Source organism: Rutilus rutilus, assembly GCF_951802725.1.
Source record: "Rutilus rutilus genome assembly, chromosome: 16".
Lineage (NCBI taxonomy): Eukaryota > Metazoa > Chordata > Actinopteri > Cypriniformes > Leuciscidae > Rutilus > Rutilus rutilus.
In genome coordinates this window covers 5,517,681-5,543,443 of record NC_140224.1, presented here as the reverse complement: position 1 = coordinate 5,543,443, position 25,763 = coordinate 5,517,681, and the positions used below count along the sequence as shown (strand labels likewise).

The 25,763-nt window shown below is 38.1% G+C and overlaps 1 protein-coding gene across 1 annotated transcript in view; it reads right to left on the bottom strand.

Moving 5' to 3' along the window:
• LOC311306326 (uncharacterized protein) overlaps positions 1-17,875 on the bottom strand; it is a 45,634-nt gene extending 27,759 nt beyond the window's left edge. Inside the window, exons 1-4 of the mRNA XM_084434660.1 lie at positions 17,387-17,875; positions 17,149-17,280; positions 16,134-16,246; positions 100-307 (exon numbers count right to left, since the gene is read on the bottom strand). Coding sequence (XP_084290786.1) covers positions 100-307; positions 16,134-16,246; positions 17,149-17,280; positions 17,387-17,804 — 871 coding nt within the window. The 5' untranslated portion in view covers positions 17,805-17,875. The remainder of the gene's footprint in view (positions 1-99; positions 308-16,133; positions 16,247-17,148; positions 17,281-17,386) is intronic.
• Positions 17,876-25,763: the final 7,888 nt, after the last annotated feature.

Sequence of the window (25,763 nt, the reverse complement as noted above, 5' to 3'; positions counted from 1 at the left end):
ACATTTGTTCTTTGCATCATCATTATTATAGTTGGAATGTTACATTAAACTGCGACAGTCCAAAAGTATTGGTATAACTCATCAGTAACAAGTACTCACCCAAAACTTTAACATTTTTAATCGTCTTGGCTAGTAGTTTTACAATCACATATGCCTTTCCACAGATAACTTCGGGTGATTCTCCTGTAGAAGGTATATCATGTGGCAGGATGGCAGAATGACAGGTAGCAATGCCGGAAAATGTCCTCATTAAAAGGCGATCAAAGTAAAGTACTCTTACAGAGTAGAACATCCTTTTGCCTTGAATCTGAGGAATTAAACAGGCAGTTTAACTTTTGTTCATGGGGCAAGGAACTCAAATTTATCAACAGCAGGTGCATTGAGGAACTGAATATACACCGTATATACTAGGGATGCTTCAATAAATCTGCATTGGCTGATAATCACAATCTTTGACTATTCAGGAGTCACTAAAATTGGCCGATTTCACAATCCAATCGCAAATTGATGACGTCAGACTTTAGAGCCACAGTCGTGTCATCAGCAATGGAGTTGCTATGCGGTCTCAAGATACTAGGGCTATAACGATACACCAAACCCACGATTCGGTTCGGATCACGATTTGAGTGCATCTTGCTGCAAAGATGAAGTTGACGATGCTGACTCGCAATCTTCGCAGTAGTGAACGCGCCAGAGAGAAATGCACATTTCATACGGATTACATAAGCAGAGAGCAATTTTGTTTTCTTTAGATATATTTCTGAGGTCTGTGAGGCAAGTAGGCTACCATATGCACTGAGTTTCGGTTAATTTATGGGACTAGCTCCAGTTCACGTGCCGGCGCCTCAGTGTTATATTTACTACTTATTAAATCCAAGCAATTGGTTGATGCAACATTGATTAAAATTAAGATACAATTAATACAAAATGAAATTCACTTTAAAGAAAGGCTTAGTGCTTTCTGTTTGAGGTCTCTGTTAAAGTTTTAAAGCTTTAAAGCAGTCTTTTAGTTCCGCTTTAGAGCTGTCACGTCCATAAAAAGTTCCGTAACGCATGTGTATTTCCCTCATTAAATACAAAACGCATGTGTAGACTGATATTATTCTAATGTCTGGAATCCTTTATTAAGGCAGTATGGATATATAAACAGACGTTTCAATATATTGGTATTAAATGCATTTTCTGATAATTTATATGACAAGTTTTGACTGCAAAAGTCAAGTCCATAATGCTGGAATTGCCCAATTTTAAAGAATTTATCCTCAACTAGTTGTGGTGCAAGTCTACGTATTTTATAATGTTAACGTCAAATAATACTAATAGTAATTTAAAGATGTGGTAGCACTGGATCTGGACGGGAAGGATATCTCTTGGAGTTGGAAGGGATGTGTCGCAATTCTGCCTTCTCACACCGCGACACAGGTTCGTGGATCTGAGTGTCGCGATTTCAGTTTCATATCGCATATCGTTACAGCCCTACAAGATACAATGCCTTTAAGCCTTGTGATTCAACAAATCGCAAGGCTCACGCGCAGTAAGCAGCGAAACCGTGCTTGTTTGATGTGTGCGCGCACAATCTAAGAGATGGGTTCTGAGCACACCTTGAACGCACAAAAAAAAAAAAAGCATGACAGCTTGAATTTATAAGAATCCTGCCTTTCCAACTTAAGTAGGACATAGGAATGACACTCAGCACTTGATGAATAATATTCCTGATGATTTTTGCAACAGACTAATTTAGTTCAATTAGAGGCAAATTCACACCGCACAGACCAACACCAATAAACCCGTTTGTTGGGTGTTGTCGGATCAGCGTTTCCCGTTGGCGTTAGCCGAGGTTTGTTTTCACCCGACAAACTCAATCAGCGTTTTTCTGTCTGCTGGGGCAGTGTGAACATGAACGTTATTTTTCATGAAATTCTAAATCCAACAGCCAGTAGCGGTTTTAGGCACGGGCGAACCGGGCAATCGCCCGGGGCGGCATTTTTGGGGGGGCAGCGCCGCCGGCACGAAAAAAAAAAAAAATGAAAAAAAAAAAAAAATCTGCGCCGCGAAGCGGTTTTCTATTATCTATCATTTCACTGTGTGGGGAATTGGCAAATTTGCGTCCCCTGCAGCTGCAGGCGCCCCTGCTTGCTGAGAAGATGCCGCGCACAGAAGCTGTTTGTTTGAGAAGGGGAAAGGGGAGGGGGCGCGGAGGCGCGGGCGCGGATGACAGTTCACCTCTGGGTCTCTCCCAAATGGAACGGACAAGGGGGGGGGGGGATCCATATAGTTATCTAAGTCAGTCACACCTCGACTTTCTTCCAAATAACGCACATTTCATTCATAATATTATAAATACAGGCCTCTATATTTCCTGCACATTTTTGTTTTTCTGAATGGTCTGAATAAAAATAGGTAATACAAAACGATTACTTGGTCACCACCACCAAGGTGAATTGGTTTAGTCTTGACTTCTGGTCGTGACTCGTGAGTGACAGTTGGTATGGGGGGGATCAGGGGAAATCTGTTGATTGTCGATGTCGAGTGCCAATAAGAGATGGACAAGAAAGGTCAAAGCCATCAGGTGTCCAATTTAGAAACGAGCGAAAGATAAAGGTATGCAACTATGTTTTCTCTGTATGATTACGGTATCCATGTCATGAATGAAGGGGCAATATTAATTGGTGGGTATAACTCTTATTTGTTATCCTTTTTGCTATGATTCTTGCTATGCTTAACAATAATTCGGTTTTAACTCAAACACAAGATCTAATTTCACCATAATATTGTGCTTTGCAACAAAACTGTGACAAGTTCAGTTATTACACTGCAAAAAATGCTTTTCTTAATTAGTATTTTTGTCTTGTTTCCAGTCCAAATATCAAACATTTCTTAAATAAAGATGCATAACGTTAACAAAGTGGTAAAATGACATAAGATATTAAGTCTTGTTTTCCGGGGAAATAATTTTTTTTAATTTATTTCCCCAGAAAACAAGAGACTTAATATCTTAAAATTGAGTGAAACACTTAAAATTGAGTTTTTGCTTAAAACAAGCAAAACATGATGATCTGCCAATGGGGTAAGAAAAATCTGTAATCAGCTGCAAAAAACCTGATCGGAGGATCTCTAGTATATACACACAAATGCAGACCAGTGTTAGTAACAGCATCATTTGTAAGTGTGAAGCCTAAATTTAAAGTGCGAAGCCTAAATTTAAAGTGCCTCTATTATGCTTTTTCTAATATTACCTTTCTTGCAGCGTGTAATATAGCTGTCTGTGAATGTAAACGGTCTGAAAAGTTGTAAAATCGGAAGTGTAAAATATATAAAGTTATTGTCTCCCAAAAGAAAGAATTGACCCTGAACCACTTAAACGAGTCACCAGGAATTCTAATCCCTCTGACAAATAGGTACTGCAGGGCAAATTCAAAATATCAGAGACCGTTGTTTCCCCCGCCCCCTCCTCAGTCTCGACGCTCACACGGGTTGCCAGTTTGAGGACACTCAACAGGAGTGAGCGCAATTGACGATGAAAACCGAGGAGACTTACAGATTGTAAGTTAATGAGTTGATTTATCCGCATGTTAATATGCTCTCGTTCATAAAGATTTTTAGATGGCTACAGAGGCTTTTGGTTGCGTGGAATCTGCAATCTCTGACCAGTTTGTTTACTCGTTTCCAAGGCTGCGACACGCTGTGTTCTCTGCCAAGTGGCATCCGGGGGTGTCGAAATACTATTGGGTGAACAGGCAGTGGACAAGAACACACAGACCAAAACAAAATCCGACTGACAACACGGAACGTGTAAAACAATAAGTAAAATAACTGGCTGTAGACAGGGTTGGGGAGTAACGGAATACATGTAACGGCGTTATGTAATCAGGATACAAAAATCCAGTAACTGTAATCCGTTACAGTTACGTCAAAAAAAGTAGTAATCAGATTATAGTTACATTTTGAAAAAAGGGGGAATACTTTCAGGATTACAATGGTTTCATTTAAAACTAAATAAATATTTTGGCATAATAACACTATATTAAGCGCTGCTTGATTATCCAGTAGTTCCTGGTTCTGTTGCCAGTAATGACTCACGTGTGCCACCCGCTGGTGCATGTGCAAATAACAGCTTTCTACAATCTCCTCAGAGTGACGCAGATTGAATCACTGCTGCTAGTAGAAACGATGCTGCCTGCGGGTAAAATCGCTTTTAATTCATGGAAATTCCGCTGCTATTTTGTAGAAATTAGGAGTCACTTTTTTAGTACCCAAAATGTCCTTTCTTAATCTTTTCTCACGTAACGGGAAGTTCGCTGTCTAGGTAAGGTCGTAGGGGAACTCCCACTGTCAACGCCCCAGGTTCAGTCAGGCAAATTAAGAAAGATCACGGCTTTAGTCAACATGTAGGCCTATTTTAAAATAAAATATGTAGATTGTGTAAAATTTTTAAATGTGTTTTAATTTTTTTGTTAAAAGTAAGTTAAAAATAAAACAAAATCTGTAATACCATACATTAGCCACTAGATGTCTGTATAGCCCTTTACATAAATATATATTCAGGCCTGTGTGTATATTTTGCAAATATTGTGCACTGGACCAAATTCTTAATAAATAAAAGTTTTTTTTTTTTTAAATAATATTTCTTCTTGCTTGACTTTATATACGTGACCTTGAAGTAATCCATAAGTAATCAGTTACATTACTTTCATATTATAGTACTTGGATTACGTTACTGAATACTTTTTTTATTAAGTAATTTGTAACTGTAACGGAATACATTTTTAAAGTAACCCTGGCTGTAGAAGTGTTTTTCAGAGAAACAAGCATGTGAACTTGTTTCCTAAATATCTGCAAACATTAGTATTTTTATGCTTTAGAGTTTAAAAAAATAAAAAAATAAATAAAGTTACATGTCTTGTGGCAAATTCAAAGTTCTTTTTGGTTCAGGTCTCGAGGTTTCTCAGAGTCGAGGTTCCAGGTCAGAAGAATTAATTTTATTGTACAAACAATAAAGGAGAAGCCAGCTGGACATTATGAAGTTACAATATCTAGCACTCATTTTTTATACTTTTTTCATATCACCAAGTCTCCAATGGATACCCTCAAATCTATCTCTTCCCCTCTGTCACGCCTGGGGACCCTGACACAGTTAGACATGTCTTCTCAATTGGTCAAACCTCACATAATGGTGCTTTGTTTCATACTGTATTTTGACACCCTGCATTTCTGGGTATTTTTCCATTCTCTCATCTTTTTCAGACCTATTTTTTCATGCTTGTCATTTTCATTGCATCATACTTAGACATGAATCAAGGGAAAATTCTCCAACACATGGAGCCCCTTTAAGGCTACACGTCACTGGGTAACATTTTCACAATGCCTGCCTGTTCTACGTTGTCCGTAAAATGTAAAAATAGTTTAATTTTCACTTCCGAATGAAGCTGCAAAGAATCAGGGGTTAAAATTTTTCAATGATACCAAAGCAGTACAACTACAATCCCAATCTTTTGTGTTCATTGTAGCATCTGGACCAGTCAAACACACAAATTCAGTATATTTAATGAATAATCCAGCAAACTCACTCTAACAAAGGTCTATGAAACTTCCCCCAAAACTAACATCACATATGAATCGAACACACAGGACACATCTAGACTGATAAGAGTTTTATGACCCCAGAAGGAATTTCCAGAGAGTTGACTCAATTCTTCATGAGAAGGAGAAATAAACCGTTAATCCTATATATTACCACTTAAGAAATGTATAAACATGTATCTAATTTTCCCATCTCATGATTTTCCTTTTATGTGGTTTGGCCTATGTATTCTTGTAAACTCTATTGGGTTAATGTTTCAGACTTGGCATACTATAGTTTACCAAAATCATGTGTGGCATGTTTGGTCTATAAACCCCAATCTTCATCCCCCATTTTGTTAATTTACATTACACTTTGCTAACTTTGTGACGCATTAGTATTATAAGAATCTTGAAGATTCTTTTCTTAAACACCCAATGAAATTACATATTAAAATGCCCTGCTAGAACACAATGGGTCGTAAAAATGTCCCTCCAAAGGGAAAACATATCGGCTCACACACCTCCTGAGGGTGCGACATCTTCACGCTTAAAAAAAACAAAACAAAAATTCACAGGATCAGCCTTCTTACTCTTAGTCCTTTTCTGGAATCCTGATGTGAAGATTGACTGAACTAGAAGTTTAAGGACCCAAGCTTGTGCCAGGCTGCAGCCTTGTCTTTCCATTCACCAAAGATCCTCTGACTACCACTGGTTCTCTCATCAAGACAACATCAGCAAAGATCACCTGGAGCCTCAAGAAATTGCATTAGGACAGTTTAATTAAAAATGGCCGAGACATGCAAGTATCAAACTTAGTCTCATTTGATACATTAAGTATCCTTACCCCTTTTAAAAAAGGGTGTGTTAGCTGAATTTGAATCTGCTGAATTTTAAACAATGCTATAAATTCTTGCTTTCCTGTATTCTGCTTCAGCTCTCTTTCCCTTGGTAGACTGTATGCATGTATGTATATGTATGTTAGAGTAGTTTAAGGGTTTAGTCTAGCTAATACAATCTTGGTCATGTCACACGTAAAGTTGTCCGTGTCTCAAGCTCATATCTGGAGTCTCTAATCATAGATCTTGACTACTTGCTCTTAGTTGTACTGTAAAGAAAGACATTTCCCATGCCCCGGAAATGTACATTTCTTAGAATTAAACAATTAACACTGAGTGTTCACGAGACAAACAGGTTAATTGATTGTAATATTCATTTACAACATTAAGTTATATTAACTGATCCAAATATTCATAATTATAACCAGTTATTAATATTTCATCGAGCTAATTTGCTACATCATGATGACTGCGTCTCAAATCTCAGGGAGTTCAACACGCTTGCTCTTGAAAGATGGGTCAGTACTAAGGGAGTAACGAGATAAAAATTTGACGAGATGATACTGAGACTGAGTGTGAAAGTGAAATTAGGATAGAATATGCCAGTTTACACTACGTTTACATTACGCCTCCACTGTCGTTTTGCTTCTTATAGAAATAAAAACCATTTAATTCAGTTGGATAACGGTCGCTTATGGAGCTAGTCCCATAAATTAGCCGAAACTCAGTGCATATGGTTACTTATGCGTTACTTCCTGCTCAGCTACTGTTCGGACGCTCTTGCTTACTGCTCCGCGCTTTGCTCTATCGCTTTTACATTTTATCTCCTATCTCCTATTTTTTCTATATTTGATTTCCTTTATTTTATTTCCTTTTATCACCTAATTTTAACTTCAGCAAATCAGCACAGTGCTCATACGACAAAGTTTGGATTACTACAAAAACTGAGAATTCTTTTACCCGACCAGCTTACATACCGGGAAAGGAAAACACAACTGCCTACAAGGATAAGAGAAAATGCCTCTTCTGGAATCTACTTGCTGCACTAACTGCCACAGACTTTTACAAAGGATTGCAGTTCTAGAAACAAAGTTACTTACGGGACCACCAAACCAGACGGAGCACACAACAGAGCTTCGTCATGGACACCCTCAGCATACAGCCGGTGAGTCCCATGAAACTAGTACTCCTCGACAGGTAGAGAAACAAGCCGATCGACTTACTAATCGATGGCACAAACAGGGAGCTAAACCCAAAGGCACTCGAGACATCAGATTGTCACGAGCATCACATATTACCGCAGTAGCATCCTCTACCCCAGATACAGCTCTGACAAGGATTGCAAACACTGGCCTCCTACCACTGCCTATACATCTTGAGAACAGATTTGAAGTACTAATGAATGTAAATGAGGAATCCACAAATGTGATGAATGTGATCGAACACAGACTGAATAGGCCAGTAGCTAACACTGATGCTAACTGGCGCTCAAGGTCGAGCAGACAGCGGCACTCAGCTCAGAGCACAGCCGAGCCCAGGACTCTGATAGTGGGGGACTCCATAATCAGAAACATTAGCAACAGGGATACAACTACGTGCTGCCTTCCACAAGCAACAACTTCTGATATAAACAGGGAACTTCAGAACATTCTGATGAAACATAAGACTGCAAATCGACTCATCATACATGTGGGGAAGAATGATATACATAAAGAGCAGTCAGAACTCCTTAAGAAGGATTTCAATGAACTTTTTGAAACACTTAAAAGACTGAAAGTTCAAACATTCATCAGTGGACCTCTCCCAGCAAGAGGAACAAACAGGTTTTCACGGTTGCTTGGGCTAAATACATGGCTGCAAAAAACCTGCAATATAAAAGCAGTGAACTTCATTGACAATTTCAATCTTTTCTGGAGTCAACGACAACTGTTTCATCGGGACGGCCATCACCCAAACAAACTTGGTTCAAGAGTGTTAAAGGACAATATCTACTTCTCCCTAAATCATCCTTCTGCGGTTTGTGCCACTCCACTCAATCTGAATGGCACACACACACCTGGACACAGTATGAATGACCACGGGACTTCACTTCAGCAGCAAAATGGACATGATAACACCACTCCGCCACAACAACCTCTGCTCACGGACACAATCTCAGCTGAGCCCTGCACACAGAGCTCACCACAGACAGCCATATCAGAACTGCTTGAAGATTCAGCACCCAAGGACGACTTCCTGGAAAACAGCCAGGGAAGCCAGGACAGCATATTACAGCCTCCTATAACACCAGAGCAACAGCCCCTCTCACCAGACACTTTCTCCCTCTCCCCTGCAACGCCACTACTGTGCTTCTCACAGAAAATGGAAGAACTGGTGCATGCTGGAACCAGACTATCCCACTCTTTTGCTGCAAGCCCCCAGATACCAACTAAAAAAAGACAGGCACCACTACCACCAAAGCCTGCGGGCCCAGCTCGCCCTCCCCCTCCTCCTGTGAGAGCTCTTCGGCCTCTGCCACAACGCCAGGGCCCACACCCTCCTCCATCTGCTCGAGGTGAACCAAAAACAACTGATACCAGCTCTCAGTGATATGTGTCGGGTCCCCGCTCTGATAACAGTAACTTTCTCAAATGTTTACAAAACAAGCGGGAACCCAGTGTGCCTGTATCTTTCTCTATTGCTGTTCTATTACATGATAGAAAGTCTAAGGCCTTCAATAGCCGTACAGCAAACCCAACTAATCTGGTGCCTATTACACGTCAAACTAATATTGCTGTGGGGAAAAGTAAGTCTGTTAAGTTAGCTCTTTTAAACATTCGCTCACTTAAAAATAAATCACTTCTAGTCAACGACTTAATAACCACAAACAACCTGGATTTTATGCTTCTAAATGAAACCTGGCTAGAAGACAGCTACAGTGCAACAATCCTCAATGAAGCAGCCCCTCCTAACTTTACTTTTATGAGTGTTTTTAAAGATATCTATCAATGTAAGCAAATATCATTTGGGAATTACTTGTCTTTCGAATATCTGGGTATTGTGTTAAAAGGTGCTCCACGCATTTTACTTATCATTTACAGGCCTCCAAAATACTCTCCAGCCTTTGCTGAGGACTTTACAGAACTGTTATCAACAATTACCTCAGAGTTTGACTGTTTTGCCATTACTGGAGATTTTAACATCCATATAGATAATGGAGAAAACAATATGGCAAAAGAAATCAAAACTGTTTTAAAAACTTTTGATCCGACTCAGCATGTACATGGACCCACACACAATCGTGGACTTTAGATTTACTTATCAGTAAGGGTCTAAACATTTCATCGATTGTTATTAAGGATGTAGCACTGTCTGATCATTTCTGTATTTTCTTTGATATATTGATCTCTCCTGCCACTGAAGCTAGATCTGTGTCTGTCAAGAAGAGATGCTTAAATGAGAACACTAGTGTCCTATTTATGAAGGCTATATCCTTAACACCAAGCATATCTGCAGACTCTGTTGATTTTCTCCTTGATTCTTTTAACTCAAAAGTTAAAGGTGTAATTGATGATATTGCTCCTGTTAAAGTCAGGAAGAAGAGTGGCAGACAAAAGGCACCTTGGAGAAACTCAACAGCAGTGCAAAATATGAAAAGACAATGCAGAAAAGCAGAGCGCATGTGGCGGAAGACAAAACTTGTAGTCCATTATAACATCTACAAAGACAGCCTTCATGCTTTCAATATGGAACTAGGCAAAGCTAGACAGACTTTCTTCTCAAATATTATAAACAGCAATTTAAACAACACACGCACTCTTTTTGCTACTGTAGAGAGACTGACAAACCCCCCAAGCCAGATTCCCAGTGAAATGCTCTCAGACAGCAAGTGCAGTGAGTTTGCTTCTTTCTTCTCTGAGAAAATCAATAATATCAGAAAGGTGATCAGCACATCCTTGACTTGCGCTGGGGTCAGACAGATCAAACCACCTGAGAAAGTAGTTACTATGTCTGATTTCAAAGAAATTGATGGCAAAATTTTGGAAGAAACCGTACAGCACCTTAAAACATCAACCTGCGCTCTTGACACACTTCCCACATCGTTTTTCAAAAGTGTGTTAAACAGTTTAGAAGCAGATCTTCTAGAAGTGGTAAATGCTTCACTTCTCTCTGGGAGTTTTCCAAACTCCCTAAAAACTGCAGTTGTCAACCCCCTCCTGAAAAAGAGCAATCTGGATAAGACCATATTAAGCAACTATAGACCGATCTCAAATCTTCCTTTCATAGGTAAGATCATTGAAAAAGTTGTCTTCAATCAGCTGAACAAATTCTTATGCTCGAATGGATACTTTGACAATTTTCAATCTGGTTTCCGACCGCACCACAGCACAGAGACAGCGCTCATAAAGATAATAAACGATATTCGCTTAAATACTGACTCAGGCTCAGTACTACTCGACCTCAGTGCTGCATTTGACACTGTCGATCACAACATACTTCTGGACAGGCTGGAAAACTGGGTGGGGCTTTCTGGGATAGTCCTAAAATGGTTCAGGTCATACTTAGATGGGAGAGGTTATTATGTGAGTATAGGAGACCATAAGTCTGAGTGGACATCCATGACATGCGGAGTCCCTCAAGGCTCAATTCTTGCACCACTCCTGTTCAACCTGTATATGCTCCCAATGAGCCAAATAATGAGATAGAACCAAATTGCTTACCACAGCTATGCAGACGACACACAGCTCTACTTAGCCCTATCGCCTAACGATTACAGCCCCATTGACTCCCTGTGCCAATGCATTGATGAAGTTAACAGTTGGATGTGTCAAAACTTTCTTCAGTTAAACAAAGACAAAACTGAAGTCATTGCGTTTGGAAACAAAGATGAAGTTCTCAAGGTGAACGCATACCTTCACTCTAGGGGTCAAACAACTAAACATCAAGTCAGGAATCTTGGTGTGACACTAGAGTCAGACCTTAGTTTCAGTAGTCATGTCAAAGCAATAACTAAATCAGCATACTATCATCTGAAAAATATAGCAAGAATAAGATGCTTTGTTTCCAGACAAGACTTAGAGAAACTTGTTCATGCTTTCATCACCAGCAGGGTGGATTATTGTAACGGACTCCTCACTGGCCTTCCCAAAAAGCCCATAAGACAGTTGCAGCTCATACAGAACGCTGCCGCCAGGATTCTGAGCAGAACCAGAAAATATGAACATATCACACCAGTCCTCAGGTCTTTACACTGGCTCCCAGTTAAATTTAGGATTGATTTTAAAGTATTATTACTGGTATATAAATCATTCAATGGCCTAGGACCTCAATACATTGCAGATATGCTCACTGAATATAAACCCAACAGATCACTCAGATCATTAGGATCATATCAGCTTGAAATACCAAGGGTTCACTCTAAGCATGGAGAATCTGCTTTTAGCTATTATGCCAGCCGCAGCTGGAACCAGCTTCCAGAGGAGATCAGACGTGCTCCTACAGTAGTCACATTCAAATCCAGACTCAAAACACATCTGTTTAACTATGCATTTACTGAATGAGCACTGTGCCAATGTTCGTCCGACTGTTTGTACTGTATTTTATTTTGTATTCTTCTAAACTCTTTTAATTAATCTTATTTCTTTTTATTATTTTAATTTCTTCTATGTAAAGCACTTTGAATTGCCATTGTGTATGAAATGTGCTATATAAATAAACTTGCCTTGCCTTTGTATTTAATGAGGGAAATACACATGCGTTACGGAACTTTTTATGGACGTGACAGCTCTAAAGCGGAACTAAAAGACTGCTTTAAAGCTTTAAAACTTTAACAGAGACCTCAAACAGAAAGCACTAAGCCTTTCTTTAAAGTGAATTTCATTTTGTATTAATTGTATCTTAATTTTAATCAATGTTGCATCAACCAATTACTTGGATTTAATAAGTAGTAAATATAACACTGAGGCGCCGGCACGTGAACTGGAGCTAGTCCCATAAATTAACCGAAACTCAGTGCATATGGTAGCCTACTTGCCTCACAGACCTCAGAAACGCACCATCATCCAATACGAGCCGCTCCCTATACAGAGTACACGATGGCGCAAGTAAAACGCGATTGCGCATTCAAACGCAATTTCAATACCCCACATTTTTAAAACAGGCTTAGAGAATGTTAATTTTTATTTACATTGTTTTTATTTCTATGATGAATTTGTGGAAAGGATTTCAGTATGTATGTCAAAAGTTGTAGAAGCTCAAATCATGTAAAGTTCTAAGGTCAGAAGAGACTTGTATGAAATCACACAGGAGAGAAGCGAGTCAGTTGAGTTTGTGGCAAAACCTTTTACAGTTCTTGAGTATTGTCATCTTTTACTGCATATGATCATTCATACTCAAAGTAGAACTGAAATGACATTAATTACAAGATGATTAGTTAAAACATTTCAAATGCACCAGCAGACAATTTTTCTAGTCATGCATTTCATCATTGAGGATTACTTAATACAGTGAATTTTTTTTTTTTTCTCGTCTCCTATTGTGAGCCAAGCATCTCATCACACCCCTAGTCAGTACCCAGTTTATTTGGACCAGCTTGCTCCTCAGAATCACAACCTGTAAGTATGATTAAATATTGATGTATATATTTTCTACCGGGTGTTGTAGTTGTAACATGTACATGTAAAATGTAATTGTGGGTTTTATATTGTGTAGGTCTCGGCTAACTTGTGCTATTATTGTCTTACTCAAATAGTTCTGCCAAGCAGCTGTGGGCCCGCTATTACCTAATATTCCAATTCTGTCCATTAATGCAGATTGCGAGTCATTCTTACAACTTTGTTATATTAAAGTTTGTAAAACAATCATTACTCATTCACGTTAGTGCTCGGCTAACATATGAGCTGATATTGATACAGTTCTCTGATGTGAACTGCAATAAATTAGAAATATACACATCAGTTTGTTCATGGACATACACTTGTTAATTCTGATGGGGAGGAATTACAACTGCAACATTTCAATGTACGTCAAACTAGCAAGACGTTTCTCAGTGATACGCTACTCAAAGTCAACCTTCCAACGGAGGTTCGGGTAAGTTCTTCCATGTTTCATCATCGGACTCGCGCTCAGATTGAAATTGTACAATCAACACCATCGTTACGGTCTTAAGTGTGCACAATCGCTGAGGAAACCTCCGGAGCTGAAGTTCAGTTATAGTAATGGGCGTTAAATTTCCGACACACGCTGCAAGCCATTTTCTGCTCGTCCGGCACTTTGCAACGTCACAAACTTGTTTCTATAACAACGTCTGACCTTAAGTTTTGTGGCGTGAGAAAGTCACAAACCATGCGAAATCCGATGAGCGATCAGACTGAAACAGCTTTCCAGAAATGCTATTTGAACAGGATTTCAAGCCACATATGAATGTAGCTCGAAACGTATTCACATTTAATGTGTTTTTTTTTTTGTGCTAAAATGTGATCTCAATTGGATATGCACAAAAATCTGATTTGGTCTGACAGTCTGAACGTAACCTTATTGAGACTGCGTTTACACTGTTGGTTATAAAAAAAAAAAAAAATTCTCAATCATTTGCGAGTGTGCTAGGGGTGTGACGAGACACTTATCTCACGAGACAAGACATGAGATTGGGTTCACAAGAACGAGACGAGATTTTTGCACAATATTTTATAGAAATCCTCAATGACAGTTCATGCATTTTGAAGTGTTTTAACTAATAATCTTCTAATGAATTGCATTTCAGTTCTACTTTATGAGTATGAATGATCAAATGCATGAAAGAAAACAATATACAAGCACTGTAAAAGGTTTTGCCACAAATTCAACTGACTGGCTTTTTTCCTGTATGATTTCACATAAGTCTCTTCAGATCTTACCGTACATGAATTATGAGCTTTCAGAACTTCTGATTGAGGCTGTGTGTGACCTCTTGATTGAACGCCTTTTCACAAATTGGACATAGAAATAAAAACTGTATAAATAACAAAAATAACAGTTCTCTCTTAATCTTAAGTGCAAAGAATAAGTGCAAGTGCAAGCAACCATAAGCAAAGTACTATAGCGCACAGACAATTGCGGTTTTATTTTGCAACGAGATCTCGCCAGACTAAAACGTGATGAGATTTCTCACTCGTTTCACCCTTAGTGTGTGCAGAACAGTCAGTGAGCTCAAAGCTGGTTGAAAATCAGCAGCAACATTTTAACACAACCCTGTTTGGAAGACTATGGAGAGATGCGTTTTTTCAACAAACAGGAAAAAGCCTCTTGGCCTTAATCATAATCTTAATATTTTCGTTGTTTAAAGGAAACCTACCGTCATCGTTGGAGTACCTCAACCATCAATCCAAGGCAACGATTATCTTTGTTGTAAGGGTGGGAATATTCAAATGAACACCTTACTAATGTTGAAATGTGACTAATTTAAAAAATGGTATTTTTTTAACTTGGAGTATGTTTTTAGGTCATAAAGTTTAGTGGAAAAATACTATAAAGCTAAATTAATTTTTAAATTGTGCTATATTTGAGCAATTCCAGCACTATGGACACATGCCATTTTGCAGTTCCAGAAAACAATTCAGCCACAGACCAGGAAAAACCTAGTCTAAAGTCAGTGGCGCGTTCAGATGCTATTTTAAGGGCGCATGCTTGGCCATAATGTAGCGTGTACAGAGCGTGCATACACTTTGCTTCTCTCATCTACACAGATGCAGCAGTTGCCATTTTTGCAAACCATACATAATTACAAGGAAAAATATTCCACACGAGGGAAATCATTGTGGCGTCCAAAAAAAAAAATAGGCATAAAAATCTAGCTTACACATTTACCCAAATTATTATACACCTGTTTAACTGAAGCTTATTTGGGAGGGTTTCTCCTAGGGCTGGGCGATATAATCGCATGACATTGTTAGGTGCATCTCGTCAGTAAAGCCGGTTCCTTGATTAGTAGTAAATCGCCATCACCTGCTTTCAAATGGAGCGGCATTTACAACAGAGCCGTAGTTAACTGACAAGCTGAGCCATATCGCGATAATTAATGCAATATGGCTCAGCTTGTCAGTTAACTACGGCTCTGTGTTGTAAATGCCGCTCCATTTGAAAGCAGGTGATGGCGATTTACTACTAATTAAGGAACCAGCTTTACTGACGAGATGCACCTAACAATGTCATGCGATATATCGCCCAACCCTAGTTTCTCCCATCCCCATACAATGTCACTTGTTTTACGGCCCTGACGAGAACGTCGGTCTCCTCGGCTGTGAACCGCTCCTGCCGTGCGCCTGGCAAATCCGTCATTATAATAGCGATCCATCATGGAACAAGCGCACCTGCTTTTAAAGGGAATGCGAGATGACGCTCTGATTGGTTTATTTCACGTTACGCCCAAACCACACCTATGAGTAGTGTAGCTACTTCAGACCAACCAATTTTAGATTTGCGTCGGGGCGCAAGAATAACTTATCCCGCCGGTATAATAGCAACAACGCCCGAGATCCGCCCACAAAGTTACTTGCGTTTCGCATTTGATACTTGCTTTTCAGATCGTTAAAATAGGGCCCCATATCTACATGCAAAAACTTAACAGGATAAATATATACTATTTAATGAACTAAAATGTCCTGCATGGAAATGACCATAGCTTTAAAAAAAAACAAAAGGGAATAAACCAGTCTATTAAGGTGACAAATGATAAATATGCAGCATGACATTTAGGCTACTGTTAACAGAATATCTTACCCAGTTTTGAGCAAAGCACTCTTTGAAAGGGACTCCCAGTAGCATTGATGGCCCATGATTCCTTTTGATGCACTGACACTGCTTTTGTGTGGGTGAATCAGTCCATTTTGTCTCTGAAAAGATACGTTGAAAATGGATTACAAAAAAAAATGTTTGATGTTATAATACACTATAGCACATTCACACACAATGGTTACTGCAAATTAATGCAAAACTAAATTTAACATATCTAAATAGACTGCAATAACCATTTTTATAGAATGTTTCTTGTAAATTGCTCATTTTATGTACTGACCAGTTGTTCAGCAGCAAACAGCAAACTAAACAATTTGCCTCTTTAAATACTCATGAACTTTGTGTTTCAGTAATAGAGTGAAAAATTAAAACGTCACACGTAAGTGATAGTACTTATCACTTACTGTGATAAGTACTAATTGTAGCCTAGTGAATGACCGAGTTTCTTCCAGTTTTAATGCACTTTTTGAACTCATTTAAAAGCAGAAACTTACAATAATAAAAAAATAAAAATAAAAAAAAAATAAAAAAAAAAGCAAACTATCAGGGGCGCAGGAAGTAGGGGTGCCGTTTTCACAGGATTGTAAATTCAACAGACTGGAGTAGTTAATGATGCTGAAAGTTCAGGTTTTCATCACAGAAATAAGTTATATTAAAACTAATAGAAAATCATTTTAAATTGTAATAATTTCAAAATATTTTTTTTCTTTTTCTGTATAAATAAATGCAGGCTTGATAAGCAAAAGAGACTTCTTTCAAAAACATTAAAAATAGTAAGTAAAATACAAAAATACACAGTAAAGCCTGCGACTCATTGGCTCAATTTGTATCAAATTCTGCATTGTCTCTGTTAAGATGGCCCAATGTTAACACATTTTATTATTATTTGTTAATGATATAAACACAAACACATTCACTTGTGTCTGTGGTGACAATTTATTCAGGATTCGATTTCCTTTCGCCTCTTTATAGCTCAGAGTGAATATTCACAGGTACTTACCGTTACTGATAACCAAGCGTGGATTTGAGTGCAGAGTCATGGAAAACTTGATCATAAGGTGTTCATTGCCACAATGAAACACTGGTTGATTGACGTCAGACACCACGACTCCGTCCAAATTCCACTGATGACCTTGATGAAAGAATAAGCGGGTTTTTACGCAGTTAGTATTAAAATATACCTTAAAAAAAAAAATGACACACGTTCTTAAGTGCTAAGTACTAGCTCAACATCTTACTTTTTAAGGATCGCCAGGTCACTGGTCCCATGAGAAGTTCATTAAACACGTCATTGTGTGTGGGAACTGGTCCATTTCGGCTTGAGTCCGCATTCCCCCAACTGTGATCCGCCAAACATGCATGGCATTTGAAAGTGAATTCGGTCATTGAGTCTTCTGCCGATTCGCTTGAAGGCGTTGATTTTTTTAGATAAAGTTCACAATCATCTTCACGTGCATCAGCAGTTCTCAAGTACAGCCTCTCCACGTCTGCGGCAGACTGCTGTGCTTTTTGGAGCGACTCATCGACTCGATTTGTATCAATTTTAGCATCGTCTCTGTTAAGATGGGCTACTGTTATTGCAAATTCCCAATTTATCAATAATGCTATCATTAACATCTGAACTTCCATGGTCAACATAATTTCAAGGCCGTGCATGCAAACGACACGTCATACCCAGACAAAAATTTGAGAGGGGGAATTGCAAACCTCTGGCGCGAAAGACAAGAACTAGCAACAAGTAGGTCTACGGGGACTCGGCTGGTCCAATTTATGCGCTGCGCAGACCAATCGGCGCTTGCCTTGACGCGATGCATGTCGGCTACTAGATAAAAAAAATATATATATCAGTTACAATCTATTTTTCATTTAATTATATTTAATCAAAAACGGGTAACTTAAATTTACTGTTATAATATTAGAGTATTGTATCGATCCTTTTCAGACTTCCGGGTTTCTCGGAAACAGAAGTCATCATATAGGCTAGTTGGGTAAACTTTTATAGCATGAGAGGATACATTAAATATATATTTTTGTGGTCCCATTTGCTCATACAGCAAAGGAAAAATTCCACAATAGTGTTTTCACAACTTTCAAAAAGAGGGAAGAGGTTTAAAACGCGGCAGTCAGAAGGGAAACATGTCGATTTTACCATCACCCTCACAGCTGCGTTAACTATTTTTTGCAATTTGATGCAAAAGTAATATAATACAAAGTGTGGATATTGTTATAAATGTAGCCTACATACTTTTTTTTTTTTTTTTTTTTTTAATGAAAGAAAAAAAATTTGCAGGATTTACGGTGTTGATGACCGTTAAAACCCGTCATCACGTCTGTGATAAGGGTCCAGAGTGGTGCAGTTATGAGCGAAATGCATAGACAGTATATAAACGGCGAAATGAGGAAACGAGTTTGCATTTTATCACTTCCGGTTCTATTGTCGATTGTCAATGGTTTGTTACTGTTGCAATTAAGATGCAATTATATAGTTTATACTCTTTATTATATACAGAAATGAACCATGGTGAACATTTAGACAGTTTGTGAACCCTGTTTTGTTTTCAGAAAGTTTAATATACTTACAAAATAGTATTGTACATGTTACTGTCACTTTTCAAAGGCAGCTGTCACAGTTGCTAGGCGACAAGAACAGTCCTCCTTAGGCTGGACCGTCCCATTTAACAACGCTCAGTCTGACTTTCATGGCCTTCTAAGGATGCAGCCTCTGAATTGGGACTAAAATGTGAATTTTGAAGCTGTTATTTTAATAAAAAAAAAAAACATGTTTCTAATAACTAGGAACGTTTGGGGTGTGAGAGAGTGCAGTTTACGTAGTAAAAAACGTAAATAAATCTACCTTTGACCTGTGGCTAAGAGTACAGAAACTTTTAATAGGCTAGATTATGGAAGTAAAACAATGGCAAATGTTTTTTGAAAAAAAAAAAAAAAGCTTGTTGAATTGCACTAATTGGAAAAAATATGCATTGTATTAACCGTGCTGGCATTTTAATGCATTGTATTTTTAGGGCTTGAACTTTTATGGGCTGAAATTCAACATTCAAAACATTTTACACATATTTTCATTATTAAAGATTCAATAATCCATATTCACCTTTCAGATTCACTTTCAAAATATTCATTCTGTTTAAAAATATTGAACCAAATATTTGATATATTTGATCCACAAATTCAGTGGTTCAAATTCGACAGAAAATTCAACATTTTACACCGGGAACTGCAGGAATATCAGAAGATTGCCAATTCATAACCTCCAACATGGACTGCATGTTCCCAGGGGCGGGGTTTATGTAAATTTTGTGGGGTTTATGTAATTTTTTGTACCAGGCCATTTATGGCTGTTCATATTGTTCAATAAAGTTCTTGGTAAAAAAGAAAAGAAGAAGCTACTGTGCCTACTGCCTAATATTATTGTATACAGCGCGCAAGGTTTATGCGCATGCTCTAAGTCTTCTCCGTTTTTAGTGTATCTCTGTGGCAGAATTACAGCGCCACATACTGGTCTGAAATAGTATACTACATCGTTTTGAGTCGGTTTCAGTGGTTTCGTGTGTACGCAGATATGTCTTGAGACAACGCCGTGTTTACGGAACACGCTTCGTGTGGATGTGGCCTAAAACAACGAGTAGAGAGAGTCACTCATTCATAAAAAAGGATTTACAGAAATGGAGCAAGAGGTAAGTATTTGTGATGATTATGTCTTACATTTTTATCATGTTGTTTAAATAAGTTTCATATGTAAGACATGTGTTAGATAATGCAGGGTCCAAAGATGAGACGAAAAGTTTTAAAGTTTAGAGCAGAGACACTGATTATAACACATATTTTAAAACCTTTTTTATATAAAATGTTTGGTTATTTGCAACAGTTATGTTAACAACAATAAGACATTTCCATCGTAAGAACAGCTAATCAGCTGTGGAAATTACGTTGTCTTTCATTGCTTCCTTCCTCAAGTGCATTCCAAATGGCTACATGATGGCATGCAAGTGCCATGTGCTCACTCCAAAGTCCCCACTTCAAGGGCTCTGCCCTTCGAAGGGAGTAGGGCATGCTCACTTCAGTTTGGAATTTGCCTTCTTAGTTCAGCAAGAAAAAAGAAAAAGAAACACACATGTGTGATGTTAAACTAAAGTAATTATTGTTTATTATATGGTTGAATTGGATCATCAAAGGTCAGCAGCAAAGACATTGATTAATAAAGTAGCCTACACTAGAAAGGCCTGGCTAGCTGGATGCGGTCATGCTAATGCCTTATTTTGCTTTCCATTCTTACGTTTTAAAACAATGGGGACAGATCCAGCATGGACGGTTACCGGAGTGAGGGATATGAAGCACCTGTCTGAGGAAGTAACTAACGAGAAGTAACCCTCAAGTTGTTCCAAACCTGTATGAATTTCATTACTCTGCTGAACACAAAAGAATATATATTTTAAGGAATGTTGGTGACCAAATAGTTAATGGACCCCATTGACATCCATAAATACTACGGAAGTCAGTGGGGTTCATCAACTGTTTGGCTACCGACATTCTTCAAAATATCTTTGTTTGTGTTCGGCAAAAGAAAGAAATTCATACAGGTTTGGAACAACTTGAGGGCGAGTAAATGATGACTGAATTTTCATTTTTGGGTGAACTAGCCCTTTAACCTAAAAAAAAAACACTTTCCTTTTCCTTTAAATCAGTGATCTCAAACTCAATTCCTGGAGGGCCACAGCTCTGCACAGTTTTGCTCCAACCCTAATCAAACACACCTGATCCAGCTAATCAAGGTCTTCAGGATCACAGATATATATATAAACACTAGATACCTCGTACGCGCTGTTGGCCAATGGAGGTCGACGTCCGCACACGGCGGCCATCTTGCGACAGGGTGCTCGCTCACTCGTTTAATGGTGCATGTACTTTAAAATAACCATAACTTGCTCAATTTTCTACCGATTTTCAAACGGTTTGGTTTGTTATAAACGTCAGAGATGTAGTTACGACACTGCATACATAAACTGCATACATATGAAAAATTATAACATGCATGTTCAAGCATTCGGAATTATAGCCATGTTAATAACGTTTGTAAGAAACCAAACCGTTTGTAAATCCGTCGAGATTTCATCGAGATATGAGGATTTGTGTACGTGCTGATCATTCACCTTAATGCACAGAGCACTGCCGTAAGATGGCCGAACGGTGATGCCGGAAGTGACTGCGCCATAAGACATCTAGCGTTTATATATGATATCTATGTTCAGGATTACTAGAAACTTCCTTGCAGGTGTGAGTTGGAGCTGGTTGGAGCTAAACTGTGCAGAGCTGTGGCCCTCCAGGAATTGAGTTTGAGATCACTGCTTTAAATCCTCGCTTGTCGGGCTTATGCTACTCTGAACAATGCCTGAACTTCGTATTTTGAGCACTTCTTGCGTTGTTTTTTGCCTCTTCACGATGACTCGCTTAATTTAGTCCTAATTTGTAAGTCGCTTTGGACAAAAGCGTCTGCCAAATGACTAAATGTAAAAATGTAAATTTCTGACTTTTTCACAGAGCACTGGTGGTATCCTGCAGTTTGTATAGTGTTAATAAAAATAATAATAATAATAATAATGACCCTTACGAAAAAGAAGTTTATTCAAGTGTGCTATTAGTATACTTCTTTTAAACTAAAAAATAAGAAAGTATACTTTCAGTCTACTTTTTATGTACTTCTCAGAAATATACTTTATGTACTTCTCAGAAATATACTTCAAATTCCACTTAAGTATACTTGACTTATACTGACAGAAAAGTCTAAGTATATTTGGCCTCTACTTGTTGATCGAGATATACTTAAAAGTATAATTAAGTATTCTGAGTATTCTTGGCTTGTACTTTTGTTTACTATTTTGATTGAGTAGCTCATTAAAAACAAAAAACATAATATTACACACTGTATTATAAACTAACATGTTCAAGTTTATATAGTAACAAGCTTTCGGATGGAATAGCTTATAGAGTAAATAAAATAAGCATAGAACTGAACCTGATCTTGTACACAGCGATAATAATTCCCTTACGAAAAATAAGTTAACTAAAACTAAAAGGAAGAAAGCATACTTTCAGTCTACATTTTACTTCTCAAAAATATACTTTATGTACTTCTCAGAAATATACTTAATTATACTTAAGTGTAACTTGAGTTATACTGAGAGAAAAGTCCAAGTATATTTGGCCTGTACTTGTACTCAATCTTTTGTTCGAGATATACTTAAAAGTTTTATTATTCAAAGTATACTTGGCTTGTAGTTGTTAACTCTTTTGATCGAGTAGCCTATTAAATATACTTTTTTTTACATAGTTTTTCATATACAGTCTTATGAAACTTACATTATTTGAAAATATTGATTAAAATATTGATATAAAACAGATATGTTTCTAATTCTGCGTATCTGAATTTTTGGATAGGCTAGTCCACTGGTAGTGCACATAGGAATTTACTTTAATTCTACTTCACTCTTTCCCCACCATTGACTGAATTATCAGCTATCCATGTTTTCACTGTTATACGGTAGGGGGCGCTATGACACATCTTCTAGTACAGAATCTCTGGATCAAAACACAGGAGAAGCTGAAACAAGTGATAGAAGATTGCTCACTCAAATGTAAAATAATGTGATCATCAAACATTAAACAGCGTGTAAATCAAAACTGCTTAATGTTTCCAAATGAAATGAAGCGTAAACCATGAAGAGAAACCGACTGTGAAGCTTTGGGGGTGTTGGACTCGATCTACTCCATCTGTGTTTGATCACGTTTCTGAATCTGATCAAGGCGTAGTCTTTGACAAAAATGAGATTTTCTCATATTTTTTTTGTTAAAATGTTACCTTTATTTATGAAACTTACCAACATTCAAGTGTTGATAAAAAAGGATGCATGAAGCTAATAAAATGTTTTCAAATTAAAGTACAGTTAAAGGTATTTTTCAAGTATAAAAAATAACATTTGAACATAGTATAGGCCTACTGCAAGTGCAAAAATAATATATAAATAGTAAACTATAAGTATAACGTTAAGTTCACTTAAAGAAAACTTGTAGTATAAAACTACTAAACTAGTAGTTTACTGAGAGTACACTAAAAGAAAACTTGCAAGTATACTTGCAGTATAAAACTACTAAACTAGTAGTTTACTGAGAGTACACTAAAAGAGTAATTTAGAGTAATATTCAGAGAAAAAAAATCGTTTTTAAGAGGTTTTTGATTGAGAGATGGGTGGATGCTTGACGGATGTCTTGAGGAAGAGCCACAACGCTAAAAGACCTGATGGCCTGACTCCTATGGTTACCAGACTATTAAAACTGACTGAATATGTCACAGCCCCACCTAAGATATATCATCATTGTCTAGCGTTACAGCTGCTCCGGCGTGGAAACAATGGCGGACTGTGTTTAGCTCACTCAGGGCGGGTCTATGCTAAAATGTAGTGTCAGTCAACAGTCGTGAGAGGGGCTTGTGTAAAAGTACGTCACATTGCCCCGATTCTGAGAACAGGTTGTTCTGAGACAGTGCTTATGATTTATGGGGATTAAAAAAAGCACTGGGTGGATTTTTATCATTATAGGGTGGTTGTATACACACTCTGCCAACACACATTCATGTTCAAAAAATTAATTTTGCATAATACAGTAGGTGCCCTTTAAGAATATTGTGTGTGATGCACCATGATTTTCAAATCTTGTGTGTGCAGGTTTGAGATTTGAATATCGAAGAATATCTGTGAAGCAACCAGATTTCACAATCGGTTAAGATTTAAAACCCCTGTAGTCTGAGCCCGGCTTAAGTCTAGATCAGGGCAACTTCAGTCCTGGAGGGCCATGCTGTCCTGCAGAGTTTAGCTCCAGCCAGGCCCGGGGTGGGTAATCGGGAGAATTCCCGGTGGGCCGCTTCACTTTTGGGGACATTCATTTTGGGCCGGTCGAGGATTTTTTTCCCCCACATTTGTCACGTTAGTTACATTAGGCTACACACGTTCCTCATTCTGACACCGCAGCGCGCAGCCTCTGCATGGGTTATACCATGAGAGGGAGTTCTCCCCTCCCCTCCCTATGGCGGGTAGATCATGCCTTTTCTAAGTCTACCCTGAAGAAGGCGAAGGAGCAGTCTACCCTTCCGTCGCCGTCAGTCCGTGTCTATTTTTGAATGGGATTGATAGAGACGTCAGACGACAGACCGGCGGCGACGTCACGGCGGCGTCACAGTAGTAACGTATACCTTACGGCGACGTGGCGACGGCGTACGTGAGAAATGTATAAAAAAATCATAACGTCTGAACCAGGCACGTCGCCTAATAAGACGCCTGATACACACGTCATCCCTCAGTACGTCGCCTAATAAGACGCCTGATACACACGTCGTCCCTCAGTATGTCGCCTAATAAGACGCCTGATACACACGTCGTCCCTCAGTACGTCGCCTAATAAGACGCCTGATACACACGTCGTCCCAATATAATGTTATTTTTCCCATGTTGATAACGAAAAGTGAATAGCATGAGTAAGATTGGATTTGCAATAGGCTATAGGCCTATCGGGAGACATGATTTTTGTTTTGTTTTGTAGGAAGCTTTTCTTTAAAGTGAATTTTTGTTTAATATTAAAGCCTATCTTAATTTTAAATTTGTCATCAAAAAAGAAGTGAATATTCCATAAACAGGCTCTAACTTGTTGGTCTTTCTACAGCAGTGTTTCAATAAATGGTCTATCTTTTCTAGACAGAAAAGTTAACAACAAAGTAATAAAAAATATTTTATTTGCTAAATCTATCCCTGCCTCCAGATACAAATGGTCCCCCTGAAAATATTAATTGGAATAGAGCATGGAGTAACCCACATACATTTTTAATTACAAACAAAGTAAAAGAAATATCATTTAAAATTCTTTACCATTATTACCCCTGTAACAAGATTATCTCAAAATGTATACCGTAGACGAAAAATGCAGCTTTTGCTTTATGGAAACGGAAACGTTAGACCATTTATTCTATAATTGCTCACATAGCTCTTCTCTGTGGAATGATATAGCCTACAATGTTTCATTAATGGACAACTTGGCTCAAACATAGCCTACATTTATCTAATTTTGATATCTTCTTTTAATTTTCTGACTCAAATTTCTCTGTACAATATATAGTCAACTTAATAATTTTGCTTGGAAAATTCTTTATTCATAAATCGAAGTTTATGAAAAACTACGGTGACGCATTGCTGCCACATACATATAATTTTTTCCACCCAATTATGTCGTAATAACGAGATCTAATGTCGTTTTAACGACATATTTTTCTCGTAATAACGAGATCTTATTTCATTAAAACGACATATTTTCTTGGCCTTATAAGGACGTGTGTAGTCATGTAGGCTACAAAATATGCCTTTATCCACATAAAATTGATAGCCAATCATGTCTTTATCATACGTTCAAAAAGCTGACGAAATAACAGCCCCCAACGGACATTCATGTTAAATGATCAAATTCTGTACACACCTTATTAATAGCAGATGAGCCCAGAATACGAACATTGTGTTTAATTGCATATTAGGCTAAGCATTTTCCTCCCATAGAAAACCCTTA